Source organism: Populus nigra, chromosome 19, assembly GCF_951802175.1.
Source record: "Populus nigra chromosome 19, ddPopNigr1.1, whole genome shotgun sequence".
In the NCBI taxonomy this organism is placed as follows: Eukaryota; Viridiplantae; Streptophyta; class Magnoliopsida; order Malpighiales; family Salicaceae; genus Populus; species Populus nigra.
The window spans coordinates 7,582,623-7,609,986 of record NC_084870.1 but is presented as its reverse complement, the minus strand read 5'-3'; the positions used below and the strand labels follow the sequence as shown (position 1 = coordinate 7,609,986).

Genomic DNA, 27,364 nt, shown 5'->3' with positions numbered 1-27,364 from the left:
TTTAGGAACTAATGATAGAAGACATGTAGATACCGATTGTAGAATTAAAAATATATGTTTAAGAGCTGGTGATAAAAAACATGCGGAGATGGATTGCAGAATTAACCTATCAGTTAGCGGAAGTGATGACTTTGAAGGATCATGAGAAGAATGACCAAAGATCCATGGTTAATTTTGATAACCTGTTTTAGAGGCACGAGCAGAGGAAGCAACTTTTTAATCAAGATAAATATGATATTAAAACTAAAAGTTTTGATGATTCTAGTTCCTTTGTGGATTTGAATCAACCACCAAAACTTGATGAGGACCTTAAAAATGATGCTGAAGGAGCAGATTTGGATCCAAAATTCATGATTTGTGATGTCTGTGCGAATAAAATAAAATTAAATATGGTTCTAGAGGTGATTTTTTTATGAAACATGTTGCGAAAGATATACCTCACATATGTTTAAGGAAGATTTTGGAATTGATAAGGTCAGAATTAATGTTATTGTACTTCATATAAAAGTTGTGCAATAAATTTTCAAATCTCTTCCTAATGCTAAGATTGATTCTGTTGTTAAAGAGACTTAGTGTGACAAATATGATGTTTCTAACAAAAACATTGAGCGTGTAAAGGGTTGGAAACTTTTGATTGGATATCTACGAGATCGAGGCAAGAACAATTTGAGCTTAATGACGAGTTCTTTCAAATTAATATATTTTTTTTCTTAATTATTTTCATTTTTCCTAATTAGCTTAGGAAATTATTTGATGCCTAATAATGTTTTTCCTAATTTGTTTAGGACTTTTAGAAAAAACATTTATGGTGCATATGGAGTAACTAGTGATATCCTATTAATTACTCTTTGAAGTTCACTTTATAGGTTGTTTGGAACCCTTATGATTGAATTCAATTCCAATGGTTAAATCAATTTTTATGTTTGGAATTCTTTTAATGATACAAATGACCCTTTTAATGATACAAATAACAAAGAAAACTCTGTGTAAATTTTTAATTTAGCTTTCTCTCACAGTAACATGTTGTATTTTATGCACACAAGACAAGAGAATGTGGATCATACTATTAGGCTCGTTGATCTAAGAATTAAAAAACATTGATCATTGTTAGTTAATCTCTTTTATATAGCTCAAAACAATTACCAGACTCTTACTAAAAAGAAGAAAAACAACTATGAGAAACAATAATAAATAGTCAATAAATAATTATATAAATCTAAATCCAAGATACAAATTTATAAATTAAAATTAAAAAGAACATTATAATTAAGGGCAAAATAGTCAAGATTGGTAATTCAATTCATTTCCACATGTATTCCAAATAGTATAATTGAATTTAATTATATGATTTAGCATTTTATTCCAAACATGAAAGTTGTAATAGGTTATCAATTGAATTCAAATTACACGTGGAATTGAATTCAATTCCACATGTGATTCGGTTCCAGACAAGATATTAAAAAAAGAAACAGACATAAGAAGAACAGATAAAATAAAATCTATGACCCATTAAAAATGATTACAAAATCTCTACTTATGATTTCTTTCTGATCATTGTATCTATTTTTACTTTGCTGCATAATTAGAACCAAATCACATGTGGAATTGAATTCAATTCCACGTGTGATTTGAATTCAGTTAATAATACATTATAATTCATTTGTTTTAAATAAAATACTAAACTAAAAATTTCAATTCAATTATATTGTTTGAAATACTTATAGATTTAGCAATTTTGATAATTTTACCTTTAATTCAAATTTTATTTTTTTTGTTAGAAGAAAAAATATTTTTTTTGTTAATATAAAAATCAGAATCCATGAATTATTTTAATGGGAGAAACCATCTCTATTAATTTTTTCATTCAAAGACAAACTCATTTATATCAAGTTTAACTATTTTGATGGTCAAAATATGGTTGATTGATTACTTTCTCTTTGTTTGTTATTTTCTCTCTCACTCCCAAGCATCTAAAGAACAAAATGTAATAAAATGAAGTTTTGAATTAAAACGTAAAAATCCAACGCACAGGGATCAAACATGTATGATCTGAAACATTGAAGTACTATTGAAACATCGAACCAGTAGAAAATGGGGTTTTCTTCTTCTTTTCTTTTCTTTTGAATTCTGACGAGAGAGCATTTAAGTACAATAATGCACTTAATCTAATAGAAGGAAATACATATACGAAGAACATGGTATAGTCTATTTGTTGGAGGTGTCAGCAAGGCCATCGCCCATGTGAAGGGAATAATGAGACAAATGACAAGAGGATGTGTTGTCGGCCTAAACACCACTTGCTCCTCTTGTGGTTACCACACCACCTGAATTACGAAAATTACAATTCTCTCGTTGCACCACACATTTTATGTTAAGGGAAAAAGAAAAAGGAAGCCATGTTTCTTGTGTCAAGTTCTCTGCTTATTCCCCACCTTCCCTTTTCTCTTTTTCTACCACTTAAATTCGCTTTCCTTCCCTCTCGTACGTGAAATCATGATATGGAGAGCTTGCATCTCGAAAAACTTCAGAAGCTTATCAACTTCCGGATTTAATTAATTCATGTAAATTGTCTCTCGAGTATTAACTCTTTTGGTCCTCACAACTGAATCCAAACGCGCTTGTTCATGGAAAAACCCGGACCGGGTTGGTAAAAAATTCGTTTATTTCTTAAGAGATCAACTCATATATATCAACCCTCCCTTTTAGCCCATTATCTCAACTCTATCTTGAATCGATATCTTATTTGGTTTTTATAAACCTTGGTACCCAATGCTCAAATTGAAAGATAAGTGAGAGGTGATAAATAATTTAAGGTAAAAAGGTGATAAATCATGCATTCTCCTCCCAATCATTTCCATTTGGAACGATTGTAAAGCACAAGGATGAAAGTAATGAGGGAGGACCCTTCTTGTTCCTCTTCTTTACACACAGGCCCAAGCACGTACCTCTCCCGTCGTATTTAATTAATTTTCATGTTAAAATGATTGTTTTTTAAATAATTTTTCATGTTAAAATATATTAATTTTTTTTAAAAAAATTATTTTTGATATGAACACATTAAAATAATTTGAAAATACTAAAAATATATTAACTTAAAGTAAAAAAATAAAATATTTTTAAAAATACTTTTAAAATATAGAAAAAAACATACAGTGACAATAATTAGTGTCTAGGAAGGGCAGGACATTGTTTTCGATCTGGGGATGGTAATGCCTAAGAGATTAGCACCTGTTTCCTTTGATCCATGAATAATTAATGTTACTGTTTTAAAATGCAGGACAAGCGGGGGGCAGTGCTTTATGTAAATAATATCTCTAACATGGTAAAACGCCAGTTCATTGCCTTCTATGCATTAATTTATTGAGTTAAAGCTTAAAAAATGCCCTTCTTTCCAAGGACCACATGCCATCCATTTTCTACCTCCATTTTTCAGATCGTGCAGATCACGAATTGAGAAATTATTAACATTAACGTTGATGATCAGCAAAAAAAAAAAAAAACTAGACAAATCGCACCTTTCACGGTAGCATTCTTATCCATCCTTTTTTATAAATCACTATTCACAGCCACTGTTGTAGCATTGTTTTGAAAGTTTTCCTTCCCTGGTTTTTCACTCCTAAGATTTTTTGAAAGAGTATTTCGAGGTGTCAGAAATTGTCGAATTTGTGTTGGAAAGCATTGAATGGTTGCAAATGATAAAATTAAAACAACATGGAGTAAATCTGACATTGACAATAATTGGTACCCTTTTCTGTTTCTATTTTTCCATCGGCGTATAAATATACACTTCAATCCCTCAATTTTAGTTTTTTAAAATTTGGTCCCTTTTATTCTTGAATCTTTTATTTGGATCTCAAGCTTCATTTGTTTTGTGTTTCATAATTTTTATTTTATTTTATTAATTAAACACACCAATTTTTGTTTAAATACTCTCACACGTGTTCATAATACTAACATATTATTCCTCTTCTGCGTAAAAAAAAACAGTTTCAAATATAGTTTCAAGTCATAAAAAAAGAGGCCATTTCATTAAACTTGAGAGAAGTCCGATAAATTTTGAGCACGTCTGCATATGGATAACTTCTGTGGAAAACATCAAAGGGCTACCTGTCAAAATTTCCCTGGTTTTTGGAGCGCACTACAACTATAAAGTCTCTGATCTTTGGGCAAGTACGTACGGTCATGGGACAGACATTGATATTTGGGCAGCACATTTATTATCAGACACAACAGGATCACACATGGTGTGCACACCAAAGGCTGTTCTTTTTACACAATCAGTAGATGCATGGATTTATGTGGGATCACAGCTCTTCCTGGCCACATTCATGTATGGGAATCTGTGAATTGAATCCACATGAACGGCACTGCTCTGATGATGTGGGTTTGTGTTTGTCTTCGACAACCTTTCAGGACCCGGCCTTTAGCACGATAGATTTATCACTGTCCAACGGTGATCTGGTCTTAGTCCAGGACGTCGTCGAAAAAAATAAAAATACCACTCCAAGAGTTCTTAGCTTGCATCATTTTTCTTACAGTGATTGGAATTTCGATTTCAAGTAGATTATAATGCAGCTTCAGCTGCTTCAATTTGCTGGTAATCCTGTTGCCCCTTCCTCAGTCTTGTTGCATCAACTAGTTGTTGCGCGCTATAAACTGTTAATTGGGCAGAATCTCGAAGGTAGATCGATGTGTTTCGAAAATTATGAAGGTCAATATGTGTTTTTAAAGTAAAGTTGTAAATAATAGACAAGATTGGAGAATCAAGTTTTTTCATGTATGTCATCTAGAAAGTGGACAAACAAAGTGAGATTTATACTCTTAAAAGAAAACGTGAATGAACAAGGATATAGTTGATCACTACTACCTGCTAAAAGAACCTTCAGATATGCTTCACCGTTGATAATTCCTTTTCCATTTTTTTCTTCTAAAAAAATTCTATCTCCCAAGTTTTTTTTTTTTTGGCCTCACACTTTAATATTTTATTAATTTTAAATTAGTTATTATGATTTATTTTCTATAAAATTATCGTTGCTCTAAACAAATATCTTCATATTTTGTCAAAGCTTGATTTTTACAAGCATTTATTTTTGTTTCCGTATCATTTAATAAAATATTATTTTAAAAAATAAAATTTTTAAACCCAATAAAGTTTATAATTCAGGTCCCGGGGTTTGCAATTTAAGCTACGATACTTAGGTTGATTCAATATATCATTATCTCGATATTAAAAAAATATTATCTTGAATTTTTTTAAATACAAATCACGCTTTCACAGGAGATCCAGGTTACCAGAGTCTCAAACAAACATTACAATATTTGATTGATACTTAATTTTATAAGTGTCTATTTTTATTAATATATCATTAAGTAAAAGATAGTTTTTCAAAATAAAATTATTAACTCGTTAGAGTCTTCAAAATAAAATTATTAACTCGTTAGAGTCCATGATCTGTATCACGGGGTTAGTAGGTTAAGCTATAAAGCTCGGGTTGATCTAATTTATTACTGTCTTAATATTAAAAAAATATTATCTTGAATTTTTTTAATAGTCAAATCATATTTTTTACCGGTTATCTATATTGTTTTTGAACTCATCAAGTCAGTTAAGTCACATCAAAACAACTCTTATATGATTTAGTTTCAAATTCGAGTTAAAAATTTTTTAAACTAGCTTGCCAGATCGAATTTAATAATCATACTAAATAATTTATTAAAATCTAAAAATAAAATTAAATTATTTTTTTTATCCAACCCCCATCATAAGTCAGTGCCAGGAAATTAGTTTAGTTGGCATACTCACTTGGCACAATCCATCTCTACGAGTAGTTTAAGATTACTGGGAAAAAAAAAAAACTAGCTGTTTATGATATTCTTTTTTCTGGTCGATGAATTTTGTACCAGCTAGCCTGTGAGATTTTGTGGCTGGATTTGCTTGTAAGTTTACTTGTGAAAATGAAAAGTTTCCCTTCATAGAAAAGGGATTTTTTTTAATCTGGATAGAAAAGTTTATAATTTCGTGTAGCATTATTTCTTACTAAGAAATTCTTGGCTTTTATGTGGTCATGGTTTTGGAAGATGAGCAATAAAATGAAGTTTGGGCAATAATTTGAAAATGCACAAGAGTGGAAAAAATTCAAAAGGAATCTTGAAAAAAAAAAGGAAAAATAAAGATAATTATTATTAAAAAATCGTATAAACCTAAAAATTTTAATTAAAACCTTATCAAAAGAATTATTTAAATCTAAAAACTTAAGTTATCTTTCATTTCGTGTTATAATAGATACTAACATGGATAGAAAAAACAAAAGAAAGACAATAAAAATACATATTATAAAATTCTTACAAAGAGTCACTGCATATAAATGTTAATTCAAAATTTTATTATTAAATATTTTTTTTCAAGTAATCTTATCTTGAAGTTTACAATTCTTTAAATATATTTGACTTAGAAAAACTAAAAAAAATCCAAAAAAAAACCTCAAAAATAAATTTATACTATTCCTTAATACACATCAAGTATACGGATTTAAGTATCATGACTTTCACGAGATAGGATCGCACCAGCTAGCGTCCTCATTGAGACATGTATCTCGGCTCGCTGATTTTAGCTTGGAATTCCAATTTTAAGGTTCCAAGTTAACAACTGACTGAAATAGGTCGGAGGTTTCATGAAATGAGATTACGAAAACTATTCGAATCTTCCTGTCTACCAAAAGATGAGCTTATGAGACTGCTATTACACCCTCCCTACAGTATACATACATGTACGTGTGCGATCAAACTAGGATTTCAAAGGGGAAAAAAAAATCCAAACTTTGACTTGGTGGATAATTAGCGTGACGCAAAACAATATAATTTTTTATAATTTGGATGTGAGCAAAACAGCATGCGTTAGATTAATGCACGTTGAGCTAACGTTTGAATCAAGTATCTGCAACCTATCAAGTAGAAAAAATACTCATGGAATATCTCCTTTACTTGTTAGATCTGAGCAAGAAAGAGAACTTAGTCGTAATCTATTAAATGCCATCTGACATTAACCAATAGCAGGAGATGAATATCTTAAAGCTAGCTAGCTTCATGTAGCAGCAGCTTGAACAAGTCAATCATGAAAGAATCGATGAACAAATGAGTTGGTGGTCTGGTGGATCAACCTCACCCGGATTTTGCCATGTTTAGATTTTCTTTCCATTCCATTTTCTTCTTGTTTTTACCTTTTACTTTTCACGCGCAATATAGTTCACTGGAAAAGTCTCGAGCAATCAACCTGAACAGAGTTAATCCTGTCAAGGGTCATGGGCGGCATCCATGGCCTTTAATTGAAACTCCTAGAATCTTGTTTTCATCAATGGCGTTAGTCTTGATAGGTTCGTTCCATGGAAAAATGGTATCTACGAAATGTCTAGATTAAAAATGAAGTTGCCACAAGCAATGTTCCTAGATAGTCAACTTTCTCAGATCACCAAACACTGCCAACTTCTACAACACTCGCCGACATTAAAGAAACCTTCTTTCACAATTATCTTGGTTGGTCCAACCCCCATATCTCAACCTGGCTAACATTCCCACTTCAAAGCTGCGCCTCCTTTCTACATTACATGCATGCACCTCCTGCAGAAAATTAAGCTCAGAAAATGGCATCTTGTTTCCAGCAACCAAGTATTGAGGAAGACTCGGTGATATTCTTCTCAACTTCTAATTCCCCCGAGGAATACTCCACCAGCCCCTCCTCTTCTTTCAATCCCTCACCACCGCCACAACCTCATCAACATTCACGAATATATTTTGAACTTTCTGTAAGAAATCTTTCCTATACCATCTGTCCTAACAGGCCAGTATGCACTTCATTTTCTCACTTGATGCAAAAGCCTAAGCCCATCAACATACTTAAATCAGTTTCTTTTGATGCGAGAGGCTCTGAAATTCTAGCCGTTGTTGGTCCAAGTGGCACCGGAAAATCAAGTCTTCTTCGGATCATATCAGGCAGAGTCAAAGATAAGGATTTTGATCCAAAGAGCGTGTTAATAAATGGTCGCTGCATGGCTAGTACAGCTCGGTTGAGGAAGATATGTGGATTTGTCACACAGGAGGATAATTTACTTCCTTTACTGACTGTGAAGGAAACACTTATGTTCAGTGCCAAGTTCAGGCTCAAAGAAAAGAGTTCAAAAGAGAGAGAAGAGAGGGTGGAGAGCTTGATGCGTGAGCTTGGCCTTTTCCATGTTGCAAATAGTTTTGTTGGTGATGAAGAGAATAGAGGGATATCTGGTGGAGAAAGAAAGAGGGTGTCAATTGGGGTTGACATGATTCATGATCCACCAATTCTACTCCTTGATGAACCAACTTCAGGCCTAGACAGCACTTCAGCACTTCAAGTGATCGAGCTGCTTTCATCAATGGCAAAAGCAAAGCAAAGGACAGTGGTGTTATCTATCCATCAACCAAGCTATCGAATTCTTCAGTACATTCCCAATTTCTTAATCCTGTCTCGTGGTTCGGTTGTGCATAATGGCAGCCTGGAATCACTAGAGGAAACCATAACCAAGTTGGGATTCCAAATTCCATTGCAGTTGAATGCTCTGGAGTTTGCAATGGAAATTATCAATACATTAGAAGATGCAAAATCCAAAATGTACATGCCTGCTCTAGAAAATGAACCATATTCCAACTCAATTTGGCCCCAAGAAGAAATTGTCCAAATCCAACAAGGTTCTGATACCAAATACTCAGGCTTTTGCTCCTTCTTCAATTTGTATGAAATTATATTTCTCTGCTCAAGATTTTGGAAGGTCATTTATAGAACAAAGCAGCTATTCTTGGCAAGAACAATGCAAGCCATTGTTGGAGGCTTTGGGTTAGCCAGTGTATATATCAAGGTGAGGAAGGATGAAGGAGGGGTTGCTGAACGATTAGGCCTATTTGCTTTCAGTCTAAGTTTTCTCCTTTCTTCAACAGTGGAAGCTCTTCCAATATACCTTCAGGAGCGGCGTGTTCTGATGAAGGAATCTTCAAGAGGAGCCTATAATATCTCCTCTTACATGATTGCCAACACCATTGTCTTTCTGCCTTTCTTGTTTGCTGTGGCTATGCTTTTCTCCATCCCTGTGTACTGGATTGTCGGACTTAATCCTTCCATCGCTGCCTTTGCATTCTTCGTATTTGTGGTCTGGCTTATTGTCCTGATGGCTAGTTCTCTAGTGCTTTTCCTAAGTGCAGTCTCCCCTGACTTCATTTCAGGAAATTCTCTCATCTGCACAGTGCTTGGAGCATTCTTTCTCTTCTCTGGATACTTCATTCCGAAAGAGAACATCCCCAAATATTGGCTGTTCATGTACTATGTTTCCCTCTACAGGTATCCATTGGATTCGCTGCTTACAAATGAGTATTGGAGTGTGAGAAATGAGTGTTTCTCTTGGCAGGGTCAGGATCATTCCAAGTGTGTGCTTACAGGAAATGATGTCTTGAAGAGTAGAGGACTTGACAGGGATACTAGGTGGATAAATGTGGGAATCATGTTTGGTTTCTTTGTTTTCTATCGCGTGCTTTGTTGGATAATTCTTGCTAGAAGGGCTTCAAAAACAACAATATGAGATTGTAGAAATTCTGACATAAACATGAAATATTCACTTCAGAATGACATTTTATAAGGATTAATTGCGCCACCAGGGGCATAAGATATCTCCCTCCATTTATGGATGTTTTGCTCTCTGTTTCTGCTCTGGATACTGATGATTGAACTGTTGTTAAACAATTAAAGACTATAAATAAAAGGTTTATTAAACAAATAATGGCAGTTGGAAAGGTAAACCGGAACCAAAAATCAACTCCTAGCTTGTAATGAGTTAAGGTGTGAGGTATTTTTATTCCGTCATTGATCTGCAACGGCAGAGTCATCAACAATTTAGGCTTGTGTGATGTTTGATTCAATAAGAGAACGCAATTCTTGTAGACCATTAATATGGATAAGCTCTCTGCAATCCCTTGGACAATTTCTCTAGAGATTCGCAATGTTGTACCCCGCTTGGAAGAGCTCTTAATCTCAAATTCCAAACTGTCAATTTCTTCAAAGAATATTTCAATTCTCGGAAATCACCATGAATTGAGATCAACTCATGGCAATAAATTGTATCCAATTCTACCAAAGCTGTGCAGTGTTGCACGCTTGGAATGGACGCAGGCTTTTTCTGCAATCTCGTATTCTCAAAAACTGAAGAGACGTGAAGCCAAGAAATTCACCAGATATAAATATCTCTGTTCATCACAATCTTCAATTTCAAAATTTACAAGATTGCATGCATGGCAGATCCACCAGAATTCACAGCAACCAACTCCCGTCTCCCTTTAGGTTCATTAGGTAGACCCACATAATTAGGAAGAACAGAAGTTTTTTCGGAATCTGATAGTGGGGCAGTCCCGAAATCATCTGTGATCTTTTTCCCCTTATAATCTAGAGCATCTCCAAAAGGGTCATTAAACAATTCATGAGGGCCTAAGATCTTTTTCGTGTTGAATAATACGTGGGCATCAGGCCTCAACCAAAATCGGCCGTAACTGGAAACAAAAAAAGAGAGGGAGAACAGAAAGAGGCTTGAACACAATTGTCATCGCCATCGCAATTGTCTACGATGGGAAATCTCTCTGCCCACTTTGTTTTTATTCTCCTAAGGATATGCCCCAGCTTTTTAAGAGCTGGAATTTCAACAGGTAGATATTGAATTTAAACTTCAGGAACGACGGGTCTAGGGATCGAATTTGGATGAGAGTTTGAGATCATGTGGACATTTGTTGAATAAAAGCAATTCCTTCTTTCTCGAGAATCAATATTTTTATATTTTAGGAATTAGTTGGTCGCCATATGGAGTTATAAGTAAGCAAGTCCCGAGTCCTTCTGGCATCAAAATATGTAGTTGATGATTTCTCAAAATGAAAAAAAAAAACAAAAAAAAAAATAGTCTCGTTATGATACAACTCTAAAATGATGTTGCGAAATATTGAGTCCACGTCATGGCTGTGATATTAGTATTGTTTTGTGAAATTAAATATGTTAAATTTTTTCATAATGAATTATTGTATTATATCGTGAGTAAAATTATTTGATAATCTATTATTATACTGTTTGGATTAAAATTATCATCAAGAATATATTTTCAGCTATTTAAACAATGATTTTTTTAGAAAACACATAAATATCATAAACAACACATATAATTTTTTTATATATAAAAATCAAATTAAAAAAAAACTTTAAAAGATTTGTGGATTCTATTATAGCTCTCCTCTTATTTCATTGTTCCCTAAAACTTAAATGCTCTGTTATTTTCTTTACCAGTTCTTTTTTTTTTCTTAGTTGTTTTTTTATTATTTATTTAGGCCCTTAACCATGTGTTAATTAAAAATTCATCTTTATAATTTATTTTTCATTGTTTTGTATGGAACTATTGTAGTCCCAATAAAACATTCTAGCTATCAGGTTGGTTTTTAATTTTACAAATATTTATTTAATTTTATTATTTGTATCAGATTGAAAGTTAGAGATCAAAATTTAAAAAAAAACAAACAAACCCATTATTAAAAAAAATCACTCCCTCCACTTTTTATGCTAAATTTTACTTTGGGGTCTTGTCAAATCTTTTTTTTTATCCTTTTAGTTTAAGGATTAAAATTTTTGGTCTAAATCTTTATTTTATTTTTATTTTAATAGATAGTTTGAGAGAAAAAAAAGAGAGTTGCTTGAAAACTAAAAAAAAAAAAAGTTATTTGTTGGCACTATTCTAACCATGAAAAAGGTTATTATTGATTTTGATAGGTTCTATTTGATAAAAATAGATCTATGAAGGTGTTATTTGACATTCATCTTATCTATTTTAATTTTTTAAATTAAATGCTCACCCAATTTAAAAATAATAAAAGGAGTCAGTTAATTAAAATATATATATATATATATATATTGATTTTTAAAATCCCTATCAAATATATTTTTAAATACTTTTAGTTGTTTTGCTATAAAGAAAAAACAAGGGTCAAACACACTCAAATAAGATGCCAAATCACCTCTCTTGTTGTTACCCAAACCCTTTTTTGTCGTAAAATCCCAGATCGCCTGGTTATGGCCTCACATTTGTGATGGTTTCGGAAGAACACCATAAACTCATCAATTTCAAGGGACCGTCCTTAGCACGGCAATTTACATGCTGCTTTCCTGGGATGGAAAAAAAAAAAAATGTACAGTAACTTGACTACTTTGGACAGCATTCATTTTCTTAAAAAAAACCGGTAATGAAGCAGTTTCTGAGCAGTGAATGCGTGGTAATAATTATAATTTAAATTATTTTTTATTTAAAAATATATTAAAATGATATTTTTTAATATTTTAAAAATTATTTTTGATATAAACATATCAAAACGATTTGAAAATATAAAAAAAATATAATTTTAAGCATGTTTTCAATAAAAAAATTCTTTAAAACTTACAGTATTACCTAAGATGGAATTAAAAGTCTCGAACCCAAGTCTTTCTTCTTTCATATCACTGACTAAAAACATGCTTGGGAACGCGGTTTAACTCTTGTTTTTAAAAAATTTTAATTTTTTTTTTAAAAAATTTAATATGGTTTATACATTTTGGATCGTTTTGATGTGTTGATATCAAAAAATATTTTTTTAAAAATAAAAAAATATCATTAACATGTATTTTAACATGAAAAGTTATTTAAAAAACAGCGACGATCACACTTACAAACAATCACTAACTATGAACCTGTGATCATGACGTGTTAGGACACTACAACGCAAAGGCCAAGAAGACCCTTTTATTTTGTGAGGGTACCAAAAAGGTTGTTGTTTGATTTATAGCTTCTAAGAATTAAACTATAACTAAAAGGGCTCCGTCTTTTACTGTGAACTGCACAGTGCAGTCCACAATAAAAGATGAGCTGGTTTTTTTTAGGGTTTTTTTTGTTTTTTCTTCTTTTAGTAATTTTTTTGTTAATGTTAAATTTTTTATTCAGTTATTAGACTTTCATCACACGGATCTCGGGTTTAACAGGTTAACATGGTTTGACGAGTTAACCCAAAAAAAAAATTTTTGTTTTTTTTGTTTTTAATTAATTTTTTTCGTTTACTTTAGTTTGTTAATGTTAAATTTCTTTCTATTTAGTTATTAGACTTTCATGACACATATTTCAGGTTTCACGGGTTAACTTGGTTTCACAGGCCGTCAATTTTTTTTGTTTTTTTTTTGTTTTAATAATTTTTTTATTTAATTTAATTTGTTAATGTTAATTTTTTATTTAATTATCAAACTTTCATGACATGATCCCGGGTTTAACGGGTTAACCTGGTTTGGAGAGTTAACCCGAAATTTTTTTTCTTTTTAGTTAATTTTTTTCGTTTAGTTTAGTTTGTTAATTGACAATAAACTAAAATTGCTCAGTGTTTCATTGTACAAGTTCATAGTGAAACGCTGAGCTGTCTTCTTTTATTTTTTTTTTGTTTTTTTTTGTTTTCTAGCCTTCATGGGTTTTTTTTTTTGCTTTTTTTGTGTTTTTTTCTTTTAATGAATTTTTTTGTTTATTTTTTTTGTTAATGTTTTTTTTTTATTTAGTTATTAGATTTTCATGACACGGATCCCGGATTTGACGAGTTAACCTGATTTGTTTTTTGTTTTTTTTCTTTTTAATTAATTGTAACATATACTAAAAGGGATTAGTGTTTTACAGTGGACTCCACAGTGCAGTCCACAGTAAAACACTGATGCTTTAGGTTTTTTTTTAAAGTTGTCTTATTTTTTTTAGCTTTTTTTTTATGCCTTTCGGGATTATTTTTTTGCTTCTTTCTTTTAAATTTTTTTTTAATTTATTTTATTTTATTAATATTAATTTTTTTTATTTAGTTATCAGACTTTCATGATACGTTTTTCGAATTTAACGGGTTAACCTGGTTTGACAAGTTAACCCATAATTTTTTTTTTTTGCTTTTTAATTGATTTTTTTCATTTAGTTTAGTTTGTCAATGCTATTTTTTTCTATTTAGTTATCAAACTTTCATAACACATATCCCGAGTTTCACGGGTTAACCTGATTTCACAGGTGAACCCAGTTAATTATGGGTTAACTGTCAATTTTTTTTATTTTTTTATTTTCATAAATTGTTTTTGTTTAATTTAGTTTGTTAATGTTAAATTTTTTTTATTTAGTTATCAGACTTTCATGACACAGATCATGGGTTTAATGAGTTAACATAGTTTGACGAGTTAACCCGAATTTTTTTTAATTGAATTTTATTTGTTTGGTTCAATTTGTTAATTTTCACTTTTTTTTATTTAGTTACCAGACATTCATGACATGAATCTCGGGTTTAACGGGTTAACCTAATTTGACGAGTTAACCTGTAATTTTTTTTTGTTTTTTTTATTTTTTATTTTTTTTCGTTTAGTTTAGTTTTTTTAATATTAAATTTCTCTCTGTTTAGTTTTTTTTTCTTCTTAGAGGTTTTTTTAATTAATTTTATTTATTTAATTTAGTTTATTAATATTAAATTTTTTTCTAAGTAGTTCTCGACTGATGCCTTTAGTTTTTCTTTTTGTTTTTTTGTTGTTTTTATGCTTTTGACTGTGGACTGCACAGTGCAGTCCACAGTAAAAAGGATGATACATTTTGTTTTTTTCTTTTTAATTAATTTTTTTTGTTTAATTTAAATTGTTAATGTTTAATTTTTTTCTTTTTAGTTATCAAACTTTCATGACACAAATTCCGTATTTGACAGGCTAACCTGATTTGACAAGTTAGCCAAGTTAATTATGGGTTAACCCATTAATTTGTTTTTTCCTTTTTAATTATCAAACTTTCACGATGTGAATTCAAGGTATGACGGGGTAACCTGATTTGAAGGGTTAACCCAGTTAATTCATATTTTTTTTCTTTTTCTTCATTAGTTTTTTTCTTTCTATTGGTTTTTTTCTTTGTTTTTTTTAACGAATCTATTTAATTATCACACTTTTATGACACGACCTTGCAGCCAGACCCACGTCCAATGCTATTGAGTCTGGTATTGCAGTCCAGATACTTTTATGTTAAGGGTTAACTCAAGTTTAATGTTATTATTAATATTATAAATATTACTTTTGGGTCAAGTGTTGCAACCAAACCTAAAACTCTTGGATATAACTTTGTAAAAAAACCTAACATTTTTAGATCTTAATTTTTTTTAAAATATAAAAATAATTAACTCGCAGCATGGGCATGCATGTAACTATAATATCTCATGCTGATCCCCTCTACATAAACTTGATTGGTCAAGATCAACGCCCCCAGTCGGTAGAGGTCATTTTCAACTCGAAAACTCCATTCATTATCTCGAGACAAATCTTAAACTTTGCACTCACGAGAGCAGGGCTCTGCGATCTCGAAACCCCTCTTGTTTATCTTGAGAAAAGGGAAACCTAGCCTCCGAATTCATTGTCCTTGTACTAGGCTACTAGCTGATGATCCTTCTATCCAATTATTCTTCCATCTTTATATTATGAATGAAGTGGCTTTTGCTTTACAACAAAATTAGGATTCGAATACGACTGAGACAATTTTAAATGCGCTAATTAAATATTAGAAAAAAAAACTATTTAGGGTAGTGCTTGTAGGGTTGAAGGAATTTTTTTTAAAGTATTGTTTTGTTTGTAAATACATAAAGACAATATTTTATTTTATTTTATTTTTAAAAATTTATTTTGACAAAATAGTGTATTAAAATAATCTAAAAATATAAATAAAATTAATTTTAAAATTTTATAAAATAGTAAAATACGGTAAACACGAACTAAATCCAAATGCTCGCCGCCTCCTTAAATCCAACCATAGCCGCATCAGCTTCCACCTAATTAATTGATGGGCACGTATTAAAAACGCCATTATTTTTATTCTTTAATACTCACAATAAATTAATTAATTTATTAAGCATTCAGTTACCTTTAACTCTCTCAGTTTCGCTTGTTGTCAACCAAACCTTCTCCGCGTTATTCATTTAGCGAAGAGGTGACAAAACCCATAATCTCCTCTTTTGCTCCTCTTTGATCAGGTAAACAAAAAGGAAAAACCCTTCAACAGATCTGTTTATTTTTTATTTATTTATTTTGATGAGCATGAGCTCTGATTCTTGCATGGATTTTCATTTTTTGACGTCTGGGTTTTGTTTTTGCATTAGAGTTATCATTGTTTGACACCAAGACTTATGCTTTCTTTTTTGGTTTAATGTTTAAGCTCTGTTTGATAATGAGAACAGGGTGGTATATCTGTGTTATGTTATTGACTCGTTGTTTTTTGTTTATTTGTTATTATAATGCAGATTGGTTCATGGCTTTTTATTTAAGTTTGTGATTGACGCATTGGATGTTTTGAAAAGATAGTGGGGTTTTAGCTGGTGAAATTGTGTGTTGGAGATGTGAATTGGAGTGGTTTAAATATGTTAATATCTGGATTTGTATTTAAATGCTATTGTAGATAGCATAATTGAGGTTTGATTGACTTTGTGAATTGTGAAGAGAGTTGGAATTTAGTTTCTGTGTATTGGGGGGGGTTCATGATGATTGGGAGAAAAAATATGGGGCGAGCGTCGCCATTGCTATTGGTGCTTTTGGCACTAGGGTTTTTCTTTGCCACGTATAACTTGTTGACTTTGGTAATACAATATAAGGATTCTAGTACAGGACTTGGATCAGGGATTTCTGATCCTGTTACAGGGATGCCAGCCAATTCTTGGAAATTAGGGAAGTCAAATTTGAAATTCCATGTTGCTCTCACGGCTACTGATGCTCCTTATAGTCAATGGCAATGCCGGGTTATGTATTATTGGTATAAGAAAATGAAAAGCATGCCAGGATCAGACATGGGAAAGTTCACTCGAGTTTTGCATTCGGGGAAAGGTGATCATTTGATTGATGAGATTCCAACTTTTATTGTTGATCCTCTTCCAGACGGCCTAGATCGGGTGAGATTTTCTGTTTTCACTTTGGCTTTTGCTTATATTTATTCACCGGCTTTTATTCTGTTACATGTTGATTTCCAAGTTAAAATTATCGTGAACTTGAATTTGCTTTGGGAAGTTTATAGGTCTCAGATGTTTTTTTTATTTTGCTTCTAGGCTTACATATTGTAGTATTGTGAATTTAAAATGTTCTTGGTAATTTATAAAGAGATCCAGGAGGTGTTTTGTGCATCAATAGCATGAATTATATTGAGTCAATTTTCATTTTATTCTATTATATCTCTGGGGCATGCCATCAAACTTGACATTTCTTATGCAACGTTGTTTTAGATTGACTTCTGTGAGCAGTGATGCAGACTCTTAATGTGTTTCCCAGCCAAATCGCTGCCTTTTCCAAATCTTAGAGGAAAGCAGTCACTGCTCATGGTTTACTGCTATCAGTAATTAGTTAATTACATAATTTGCTCATATGGCCATTTCATGCTCTATCCAGGGATATATTGTCTTGAATAGACCATGGGCTTTTGTGCAATGGCTGGAAAAGGCAACAATTGAGGAAGAGTAAGTTCTTAAAGTTATGGTCCTCATTTTCTTCTTTTTTTCTTGCTTTTGCTTTATGACATCTGACAATCGGTGATTATAAGACTGATACAGAAGCACTTTGTGATAAAAACAGATACATTCTAATGGCAGAGCCTGACCACATATTTGCAAATCCTTTGCCTAACTTGGCACATGGAGATAATCCAGCAGGGTTTCCATTTTTCTATATTAAACCAACTGAACATGAGAAAATTGTTAGAAAGTTTTATCCTGAGGAGAAGGGTCCTGTGACAGATGTTGATCCAATTGGCAATTCCCCTGTAATAATAAAAAAGGTACAACCTCTTATTGCAATTGCAGCCAGTTTAAACCAATTGAACTTCTGAGAATTTTTTGCGTTTCCATGTTTGGTATCAGAATCTCAATATTGTGGGAATATAATTTGAAATTCAGTTAGAAACCCATAGTGCTAATCATTGTTTATACAAAGCACCACTGTCCTTGTTGTCAGAATATCACTATTATCATGGCCATTGAGATGGACTATTTTCGTTTACTTGAAACAATATTTCCATATTAACATTGGATGAACTACCTGTATCTTTACAGTCCCTGCTGGAGGAAATTTCGCCAACATGGGTGAATGTTTCGTTAAGAATGAAAGATGACCCGGAGACTGATAAGGCATTTGGTTGGGTGCTAGAGATGTGAGTAATATATAATTGGATTCTTTCTATTTTGCTAATGAAATTTAATTCTTGAACGGTTGGAATACTTCAATGTTGCTCACATGTCTCTGTTGATATAAGGTATGCCTATGCTGTAGCATCAGCATTGCATGGTGTACGGCATATACTTCGTAAAGACTTTATGCTACAGGTATCTATGGCATATGCTAATGCTTCTTGTATCTCTCTATTTTGTGAAGTCACTTTTAAAGAGTTACCTATATCCATTTATGTTTCAGCCTCCATGGGATTTGGAAGTTGGTAAGAGATTTATCATCCACTATACTTATGGATGCGACTATAATATGAAGGTAAAGAAAGGGATCTCTCTCTCTCTCATATTTATTCTTATCTTCTCTGATTTTGATGTTTTAACTTTATTCTTCACCTTCTATTTCTGTTTGTTTGTTTTTGACAAGTAGTTTCATAAACAACCGATATTTACCATAATTTGTTAATTTTTCAGGGAGAATTAACATATGGAAAGATTGGAGAATGGCGGTTTGACAAGAGATCCTATCTCAGTGGTCCTCCACCAAAGAACCTCACCCTGCCCCCACCAGGAGTTCCTGAAAGCGTGGTATGTTCACAACTAGATTTTTTACAAGGGACAATTGAGGAAATCATATTATACAGATGTCAAAAAATTCATGCTTGACAAGTGGGCTTAGAGGAAAAATATTAAAATGAAGTCTACCTGGAACTAGAATACACAGTACTTGTGGATAAAACTTCCGATATTTTGATAAAGGTTGTAATAAGTTGGCCAAGTTCAACTCTCTCAAAATGGCCCTCACTCAGACGCAATTATTTGTTTACTTGCTATAATGGGGATGCTTGAATGCATCGGTTGAACTTGTTTTTCAAGGAGTATGTATGAATTAGTAGCCAACTGGGCTTTATCCATGCACTGGAGATGCACAAGAGAATCCCCATCCCTGTACAGAGGGAAAAAAAATTAAATAATGAATTGATAATTTTTAGAAGGTGTTATTGCAGCGTCCATGATGATTTCCCTGAAAAGCTGCATATAATAAACTATGTGATGCATCGATTGGAATAGTTTGCATCAACCATTTATTTTGTCAAGGTCTTGGTTTGTATCTAACCATATGTAATATCAACTTGGCATGCTAACCATCCTGATCACTTGCAATGTGAAACTGTCTGTCTATGTTATTATGTAGTATAGAGCAAAAGCCTTGTTTGGTCTCCATGCAACACAATAAAAAACTACATGGACCTAACATCCTAGGTGAAAAGAAACCAAAACATACATACATTAAGTTTATCAAGCATTCTTGGGCTCTGATGTCATCCTTATCCGGTGTGAAATAAAGGGTTCTGTTATATATACTGTTTTTCATAGTCACTTATCCCATGGGAACTGATAGTTAAGATGGTGATTCATATCTGGATTACAAGTCATTATACTATATTTTCATTTGCATGAAACATAGACCATGGATGCGAAGGCACTTTATTTGCTCCCTGTCTCTCTCATTGAGTTAATAATCCATTCACCATGATTCTCTGCAGGTGAGACTTGTAAAGATGGTGAATGAGGCTACAGCTAACATTCCAGGCTGGGACTCATTGAACAGTGGCTGAGATCTATATGTGGATCATGAGCACATTGATTCGTGGTTCAGTGTAATATCCTCCAGAAGAGATTCACTCATACGATCTACTCGGTAACAAAAGAGTGGTATATGAAAATAGAAATGCCTTCACAAAAGAGGGATCTTTGGTTAGTGACACTTTGTGAATTAATCAAGGACTCTGAATTCTTTTTGTAAACATATCTGCTACACTTGAGATAGTGCTGAGTTAATTTTGAATATTTCAGACCTGTAAATTGAGACTTTCTTGGTCTCACAGTTTGTGATGCTCTTTGCTATTTATGAAACAATGGTGAAGGAAGTTGTCTTGTGCTAAACCGTGGCTGAAAGTCAGTGGGCAGGTTAATTTGATGGACAATACTCTGAGATAACTAAAAGCATATATCTAACCATGAAGAGTGCGCCTGATTTTGGAGGTGTGAGATTTAGTGGTTCTGTGTTTCTCCAGGCTGGCATGGTTTAAGTGAACCCCATAGAGCTCAAATTCTGCAAGCTTTAGGTTTCAATCGCATGGGTCCTGGACTGAGGATTAAAATTTCAAACCATCTCTATGGCTATCCAAATGCGTTTTGTTAATGTGTCGGCACCGATTAAAACTTTTTTGGGTTTGTAAGGGTAATGGATTTTTTTCTGTGATCTTCTAGTATTCTTTCATTATAAAACACTATCAGTAGAGTAAGAAAAGGAGGAATTCTTTTTTCTTTTTTCTTTTTTAGCTGTGGATACAATAGCTAATGTTGCCGAGTATGTAACGAAGATCTTCATGGTTGACTGGTTGGTTTGGATGGTCTTGTAGTGAGGGAGGGCCTCATTTGAACAATTTGTTCTTCATCGACTCCCATGCTTTTAGCATAAAGTCCTGCTTCGAAGAATCGTTTCAGTGCATCCTCCATGTAATCATTCCCTTGCTTGACTGTCATTTCCTTACCTATTTTGTCAGGATAACTCGTCAAAATATGATCTCCTTTTAGCACAGCTGCAAGCTGTAGTAGCTCCTGCTGGAATTCAGTAAGCTTGGCATCTTCATTGGGCTCGCTCTTCCTGACCTGAGTTGGAGTTGGTAGTTTTTCTATTCAGAAGAGAGGATGAGAACATAAACAGTTAGCAAAAAGCTAAAGAATTCAGCTTGGAAAACGAGTTAGGTGACTGACCTGGGCAATCAGTTCTGGGCTCAGTCCGAGTCTGTAAGATTCCTTCAAAGGTACCCGCCCATTCATCCCTCCTTGTCAAGAAAGGAGAGGGTATGTTAAAGAGCTTCTTCACCGTCGCAGGAATGGATGAGTGTTCGTATTCTGAAGTTGAAAATGGTGACCCATTGGGTCCATGGACAACTGCATCACCATGCGGAAGTAACATTTATCAATTTTTGGTTAATTTTTTCATTTGTCAATAATCAGCAAAAGCAGTGCATGATGATGCTATACATTGACAAATGGTCATGCCTTCCATTCAAAAAACTCACTCGAGATCCTGAGTTTTCAGAAAACAACATCAATCGCTACAAAATGATCATAATCATAGGAACTGCCTCTGATACTAACGTTATGCTTAGAAGCTTGAAATTTCGGTCTATTTTTCGTTCGAGTCCCAGTACTTTTGGGTTTTACCATGGGCCCACAATATGATGGACTCAATCTCGAAAAGGAAACTAGAAAAGCATGATTGATGAAGATCCCTGCTCATGTTAGGCTACCTGTTGGTTTAGTTAGTGTTATATATTCCTCAATCTCTTGCACGCAAAACCTTTTTCAGCAACAAAGCAGAAATCCACTACCTTTCCGCTCTTTCTTTCAACTACATGCAACTTTTAAGACGGTGTCATAAAAAAACTTGCACCCAGTTTTCCCAAAGTTTCTGTCCAAACGGGAAAGGACTCAACGACACCCTAACCACCCCATAATTAATTTCCTCGCATGTTTCGTTGGTTGAGAAAAAGAAGAGAAGTGACAAATTGGCAACTCTCACTTTTTGCTAGCCTGATTTTCATCCACAAGGATTTCGTTTCACATTGTATATACATTGACAATGGATGAGTACTAAAAACACGAGAGAAGTGGAAGGTCACCTGTTCTCTTTTCGTATCAAAAGCAGTGTGAAATAGGTAGCATATCTTGCACATAAACTAACAGTTAGTCGTACGTAAAGGTGATGATGAGAGTAACATTCAAGTAAAGTTAGCCATTAACCATACATGATAATGCTAGGAATATAATGCCCACGATGATATTATCCTGTTCGGTAAGCTAAAATCCCTAAAAAAGAAAAAGAGAGAGAGATGGTTGAAATTTGAAAGTGATATGCTACTTACCGGTTCCCTTCTCTATCCAAGGTGAGACCACAATTGTAGGAACTCTAACCCCAAGTCTATCAAACTTGAACAAAAATGGCTCAGGTCCCACAATCCCATCGGGACTAGGGACCCCACTCACAGGTGTAGCCACATGATCATAGAACCCACCATGCTCGTCATATGTGATTACCAATAGAGTTTCGTTCCATTGTGGACTTGCCCTTAGTGTCTCGTACACCTGCAATATTGACAATCACAAGAACATCTTTGACAATTTGAAAAAGAAAAGTAAAGTAAACATACGTTTTAAGAGAAACCATAGCTCAGAACAATCCCAATAATGAGGTAGACTCTAATGAAAGATTAATTAAAGCAATCTTTGCATACTTGTGATCATGTGTGTATGAATTATATGAATACGTACGAATGACTTCAATATATATATATATAAAAAGTTTATGAGTACCTCTTTGACAAACATTTGCCCTTGATAAACATCATGGGAAGGATGATCGTCGTTGGCAGGAGATATCTTGATGTCCATGTACCGCTGCTCAAGCACGGCATAACCAGGAAGCTTGCCTTGTTTTGCATGTTTTTTAAACGACATGCCATAAGGATGGAATTTAGTAATGTGCTTGAGCTTCCTTAGGTTACTATAAAATAATGTGGCGGGAATGTTCTGATAATATATTCCCCAAGATACTCCAGCATCGTCGAGGTTCTCGAAAATTGTTCTTTGGGGGTACCCCTTAACGAGCAATGCCGGAATGTTGCTGGTGGCTCCGGCGGATGTGGCTGAATGAACAAATAGACGGTTGGGTTGTGTGGATGATGGCACAGAAGCAAACCACCTGACAGAGCAGGATTTTTTTTTTTTTTGTTAAATTAGACATTGCATGTGCTTTTACTAGTAATCACGAAATCATGTCAACAATATACAAATGTTTGTGCAATAGATTAACCAAAAAGTATAGCTAAGTGGATATTTCGAAGTTTATAAAGTAATTTAATACTTCCAAAAAAATCCTCTTTTTTCCTAAATAAAAGATATACAAGTATAAACACGCACGCATATTAATTTGGAGGATTAAAAACGCCACGTTATTTTCTCAAAATAAAAAATAAAATTCTGTGTCATATTCAAAACACTTGCAATGATAGGTTTTTTTATTCCTACTGATTTCAACATGAAAACCATATCCATCAAATACTCTCTCTCTCTCTCTCTCTGTGATTTGTTGTTATGATAAGAATTTAAGCTGAAATTCAATCTAGTTGCCATTGGGGCATTCCTGAGATTAATAAAGACACCAATGAATTATATTTTCGGGTAGAGAAATATCAGCATGTTCACATCGAAATCATTGAAAACGGAATCTTTATGTAGTAAATTACTTAAACGTGGACCGACAAAAAAGCAGCTGTACCTGTCAAAGACAGAAAATTCAGATACAAGTGTCTTATACACAGCTACCATATCAGGCTCAAATCCATTCATGACATCCCGAGACAAGTTGGTCGATGCATCCATCGAGAAAGCCTGTTGAGCAAAGCCATTCATGGGAGGAGGATTCTTGGATGTGTCTTCAGACCCAAATATTTGCTCCCTTATTGCTTGAAAAGAGTGGCCAGGATCAGGGTCAACATACTGAGCTTGGGTATTGGTGAAGAATTTCTGCGAACTTGGATCGCTTATGTTCAATGGATTCCATTGAGTGCCATCAACACCATTGATTTCAGGGTTGATTTTCTTCATCCAACCTAGCATGTGATCAAAAGAACGATTTTCCATCACTAATACCACTACAGTTTTTATCGGGCTTGCATGGATTCGGTCATGGAGGAGTACAAGGAGGAGGAGGAGAAAGATGGAAGTGGGTCTTTTTGTGGACATGTTTTGTTGCATTCGGAGATGGATCAGAGGGGAGAAAGGAGAGGATGATCTTTTACCTTTTGGTTATGGCTGTGTTTGACGATTTCTGTAATCAAGCCCGTGACCTTTTTTATAGTGTGCTCGTTACAAGGGCAGGCAGTTGTCTTGAATTAGACTTCGATACTGTTTGTTTTAAACGCGTGGTTGTGACCATTTATTTATTTATTTTTTAAATTTTTTGATATTATAATATTAAAAATAAATTTTTAAAATATATTATTTTTATATATTTTGAAAAGAACTCATTATTATAATATTAAATAGTATATTTATAGAGGGTGTTGCTTTTTTGTTTTGCTACGGGGATAGTTTGTTATGACACAAATATTTGAGTTTTTTTTTTAAATGCAAATTGTTTAAAAATATGGCAATCTCATTTTTTTATTTTTAAAAAATAACACGTTTGATAAAAATGATAGGTGCAAACTATGATTTTTTAAAAACTTGTAATTGGAGAGTAGCAATATTTTAAACAAATTGTTAAAATTATCTTACACAAATTTTAAAAAAAAATGAAGGAATGATCAAAGGAAAGGAAAGAATGAGACATGAAAATACAATGAAGTTCTGATCATGATATTCTTGTATTATAAAAAATATCTCAATAAGATAAATTTAATAATTATAAAAAAATTATTAATAATAACTGGAATGGTTCATACGTATTATAAAAAAGATAAGTTAGTCACTTATCTTTATTCGATAATATATATAATTCATTTCGATCATTATTAATATATTTTTTAATATTATTGAATTCATTTCATAATTTTTTTTTTGATGATTTTAAGGTATCACCATCAAACTTTTACTTATCCCTGGAATCTCATTTTTTTTTCTTTTTTTTTTCTCATGGAAACTTATGTCGGCCATTTTAACTCTTTGTTTAAAAAGCCCCACTTTCCAAGAATTATTTTTTAAAAAAACATGCTTTTCACTTATTATTTTTATTAAATTGTGTTATTTTTCTAAAACCAATTTACAGTGCTAGTTTACCAAAATTTTAAATCACATTCAAATTCAACCAAAACAAACTAAAAAGAGGGGAAAATGTAAATATGCACCGTATTGGAAGGTCTGACTCTTGGCCACTCAAAAGCCGGTAAAGAAGCTAAAGACATTGTTCATTTGGTATTGTTATGTCGGTATGGTTAAAAATGTTTTTAGACTGAGTATAATTTCAAAAGTTATTTGATTTCTATGGCTTAAACCTGCTTTTCTCAAGAAGCTACAATTTGTAGTGTTTTTTAAATTTATTTTTTTCAAACAAAAACTATAAAAATTACCACAGAATCAAACACACACTATATCAAAAGGTTTTTAAAAATAAATCCAAAAAAGTTATTAAAAATGCTTAAAACTTTCAAGTAGAATCTCTTTAACTTCTCCATTGAGTCAACTCGCATGAGTCGAGCTCTGCATTGGTGATCGGCTCTTTTATCTCAAGCTCAAAAAATAGTTCAAGATTGACTGATTATGTGAAAACTAGTCAGGTTTTTTTTTATTTGATAAAAAAGACAATAAAAAATAAACAGCAACAATAACCAACCAACCAGAACTACCAAGCAGCAGGTAATCATCAGGTAAGAGAGGATTAGTAAAATTCGACGAGTATAATTAGAGAGAGAGAGAGAGAGAGAGAGAGAGAGAGAGAGAGAGTAAATTCGACTACAAAAAAAAGAGACAAGCAAGTAACTGGAGAGTGATAGAAACAATGCCCGCATGGGGCCTGGGTAAGGAATTATTATGAATAATCAAATAAAATTAATTAACAACAACAAGAAAAGAAAAATACCGAGTTTTTTTCTTTATTTTTTATTTAATTATATAATAATAAAATAAATAATTATAATAAAATAACCGAATACAATATATAAAAAGAATGCCTATAATGAGTTGAAAAAAACAACACTAACTAATATTAAAAAAATATACACAAATAAGAAAACACAATAAAAACTGAACAATATTAAATATAATAATATCTATTTACGTCACTCTGTTTCTTTTACGGGACAGATCCAATATCTTTTAACACAAAAAAATAAACACACGGGCCTATTAATATAATAAAAGATTTTATAAAATAATAAAAATATAGAGCAAAAAAAAAAGATTTTTGGACAATTTTTAATGCTAGAAGGTGATGGAACTACTTTTTTATTTAAAAATATTGTCATTCTTCTTCCTTTTCAATTTTGATCTCCCAACTTTAAATCTCTTACAAACAACAAAATTGGTTTTTGTTTTGTAAATTCAAGCACTAATTAAAAGTTAGGATATTTTTTTCAATATAGATAATATACAAAAAAATTACAAAATTTATTCTCTAAAAAATACAACATCAAATGATTAAATTAAAAAAAAAAACAATATTAGATGACTAAATTAGGAAAAAAAAATTACTATGAATTCACAGTTACTTCTGAGGTGGGGAGTGTACGAATCTATAATAACTTTTGAGGGGATGGACAATGTTTCCAAGAGGAGAAATAGATTTCTTCTTAATAACCCAAAATAAATAAAATAAAAACAAAATAAAATAAAATTATAAAACTCTAACCTTCAAAAGATAAAATAAAACAAGTGTCAAAGGTTTGAATTGAAAAAAAAATGATAAAAAAATAAAAGACCAGGAAAAAAATTATCACGTGAATCCATTATAAGTTGTGAAGGGATAAATAGTGTTTATAAATTGTTTCTTAACAGGGAGACTCATCGTCTCGTAGCCGAAAAATCCCCCTCCCCCCACAACAGCAAACAAACCTGTAACGAGGTAAAAGTAAACGGCGCCTAATTAGACGCACGTTTTCAAACCGTGCCAATCCTACGCAAATTATTGCATCCCTGAACTGGTTTTGCAGCAAGGGGAGCCAAGCTACAATAATTTTTAAGAATTCTCTAAAAATGGGGGTTTCCCCATTTTGGAGATGCTGCTCTCCCAACCCCCAACTCATCCAATAGCAAAAGATGTTTAAGCAGGCCAAATTATGCACTTTTCTGCAATATTGAAAAGATACTTCGCCTGCACAGATGGACATCCATAAACAATCAACATCCCACAAATTTCATAAAAATACTAGGGGGTGTTTTGAACTATAGTAGACTAGTGTCAGGTACTTTTTAAAATAATTTTTATTCAGAAATACTTTAAATCAATATTTTTTTTTAAAATTTATTTTTGATATCACACATCAAATCAAAACAATCCAAAAACACTAAAAAAATAATTTTTAAAAAAATCAAATTTTCATGAAAAGCAAGTTGA

The 27,364-nt window shown here is 32.6% G+C and overlaps 3 protein-coding genes across 4 annotated transcripts; 2 read left to right on the top strand and 1 right to left on the bottom strand.

Annotated features, from left to right (window-relative positions):
• Window positions 1-7,594: 7,594 nt before the first annotated feature.
• On the top strand, window positions 7,595-9,640 carry LOC133679166 (ABC transporter G family member 23). The gene has a single exon (XM_062101673.1). The coding sequence runs from the start codon at window positions 7,638-7,640 to the stop codon at window positions 9,591-9,593; it is 1,956 nt and encodes a 651-aa protein (XP_061957657.1). The 5' UTR covers window positions 7,595-7,637; the 3' UTR covers window positions 9,594-9,640.
• Window positions 9,641-15,919: 6,279 nt separating this feature from the next.
• On the top strand, window positions 15,920-20,187 carry LOC133680353 (hydroxyproline O-arabinosyltransferase NOD3-like). Its single transcript, XM_062103249.1, has 9 exons — window positions 15,920-16,071; window positions 16,339-16,980; window positions 17,471-17,538; window positions 17,654-17,855; window positions 18,130-18,227; window positions 18,330-18,399; window positions 18,488-18,559; window positions 18,715-18,828; window positions 19,788-20,187. Exons 2-9 carry the CDS (start codon window positions 16,573-16,575, stop codon window positions 19,857-19,859), a joined length of 1,104 nt encoding a protein of 367 aa, XP_061959233.1. The 5' UTR covers window positions 15,920-16,071; window positions 16,339-16,572; the 3' UTR covers window positions 19,860-20,187.
• A 354-nt stretch (window positions 20,188-20,541) lies between these two features.
• On the bottom strand, window positions 20,542-24,198 carry LOC133680352 (non-specific phospholipase C2-like). 2 transcript variants are annotated; one of them, XM_062103246.1, is made up of 5 exons: window positions 23,591-24,197; window positions 22,627-23,014; window positions 22,179-22,398; window positions 21,022-21,201; window positions 20,542-20,939 (listed from the first exon to the last, which is right to left on the bottom strand). In XM_062103246.1, the coding sequence occupies exons 1-5, from the start codon at window positions 24,067-24,069 to the stop codon at window positions 20,632-20,634; spliced, it is 1,575 nt and encodes a 524-aa protein (XP_061959230.1). In that variant the 5' UTR covers window positions 24,070-24,197; the 3' UTR covers window positions 20,542-20,631. The 2 variants fall into 2 exon arrangements, with proteins under 2 accessions (XP_061959230.1, XP_061959231.1); XM_062103247.1 differs by having other exon boundaries at window positions 20,744-20,916; window positions 23,591-24,198.
• Between the last annotated feature and the right edge of the window lie 3,166 nt (window positions 24,199-27,364).

What these genes read in the sequence shown, in the direction of transcription:
- LOC133680352 (XM_062103246.1), bottom strand. Translation starts at nt 24,069, where the DNA reads ATGCAACAAAACATGTCCACAAAAAGACCCACTTCCATCTTTCTCCTC. An exon ending in GGCAAATGTTTGTCAAAGAG is followed by an intron (nt 22,399 to 22,626) that starts GTACTCATAAAC and finishes TCAATATTGCAG; the next exon opens with GTGTACGAGACACTAAGGGC. An exon ending in GCCCAGAACTGATTGCCCAG is followed by an intron (nt 20,940 to 21,021) that starts GTCAGTCACCTA and finishes TCTTCTGAATAG; the next exon opens with AAAAACTACCAACTCCAACT.
- LOC133680353 (XM_062103249.1), top strand. Translation starts at nt 16,573, where the DNA reads ATGATGATTGGGAGAAAAAATATGGGGCGAGCGTCGCCATTGCTATTG. An exon ending in TTTGGTTGGGTGCTAGAGAT is followed by an intron (nt 18,228 to 18,329) that starts GTGAGTAATATA and finishes TGTTGATATAAG; the next exon opens with GTATGCCTATGCTGTAGCAT. An exon ending in CAGGAGTTCCTGAAAGCGTG is followed by an intron (nt 18,829 to 19,787) that starts GTATGTTCACAA and finishes GATTCTCTGCAG; the next exon opens with GTGAGACTTGTAAAGATGGT.
- LOC133679166 (XM_062101673.1), top strand. Translation starts at nt 7,638, where the DNA reads ATGGCATCTTGTTTCCAGCAACCAAGTATTGAGGAAGACTCGGTGATA.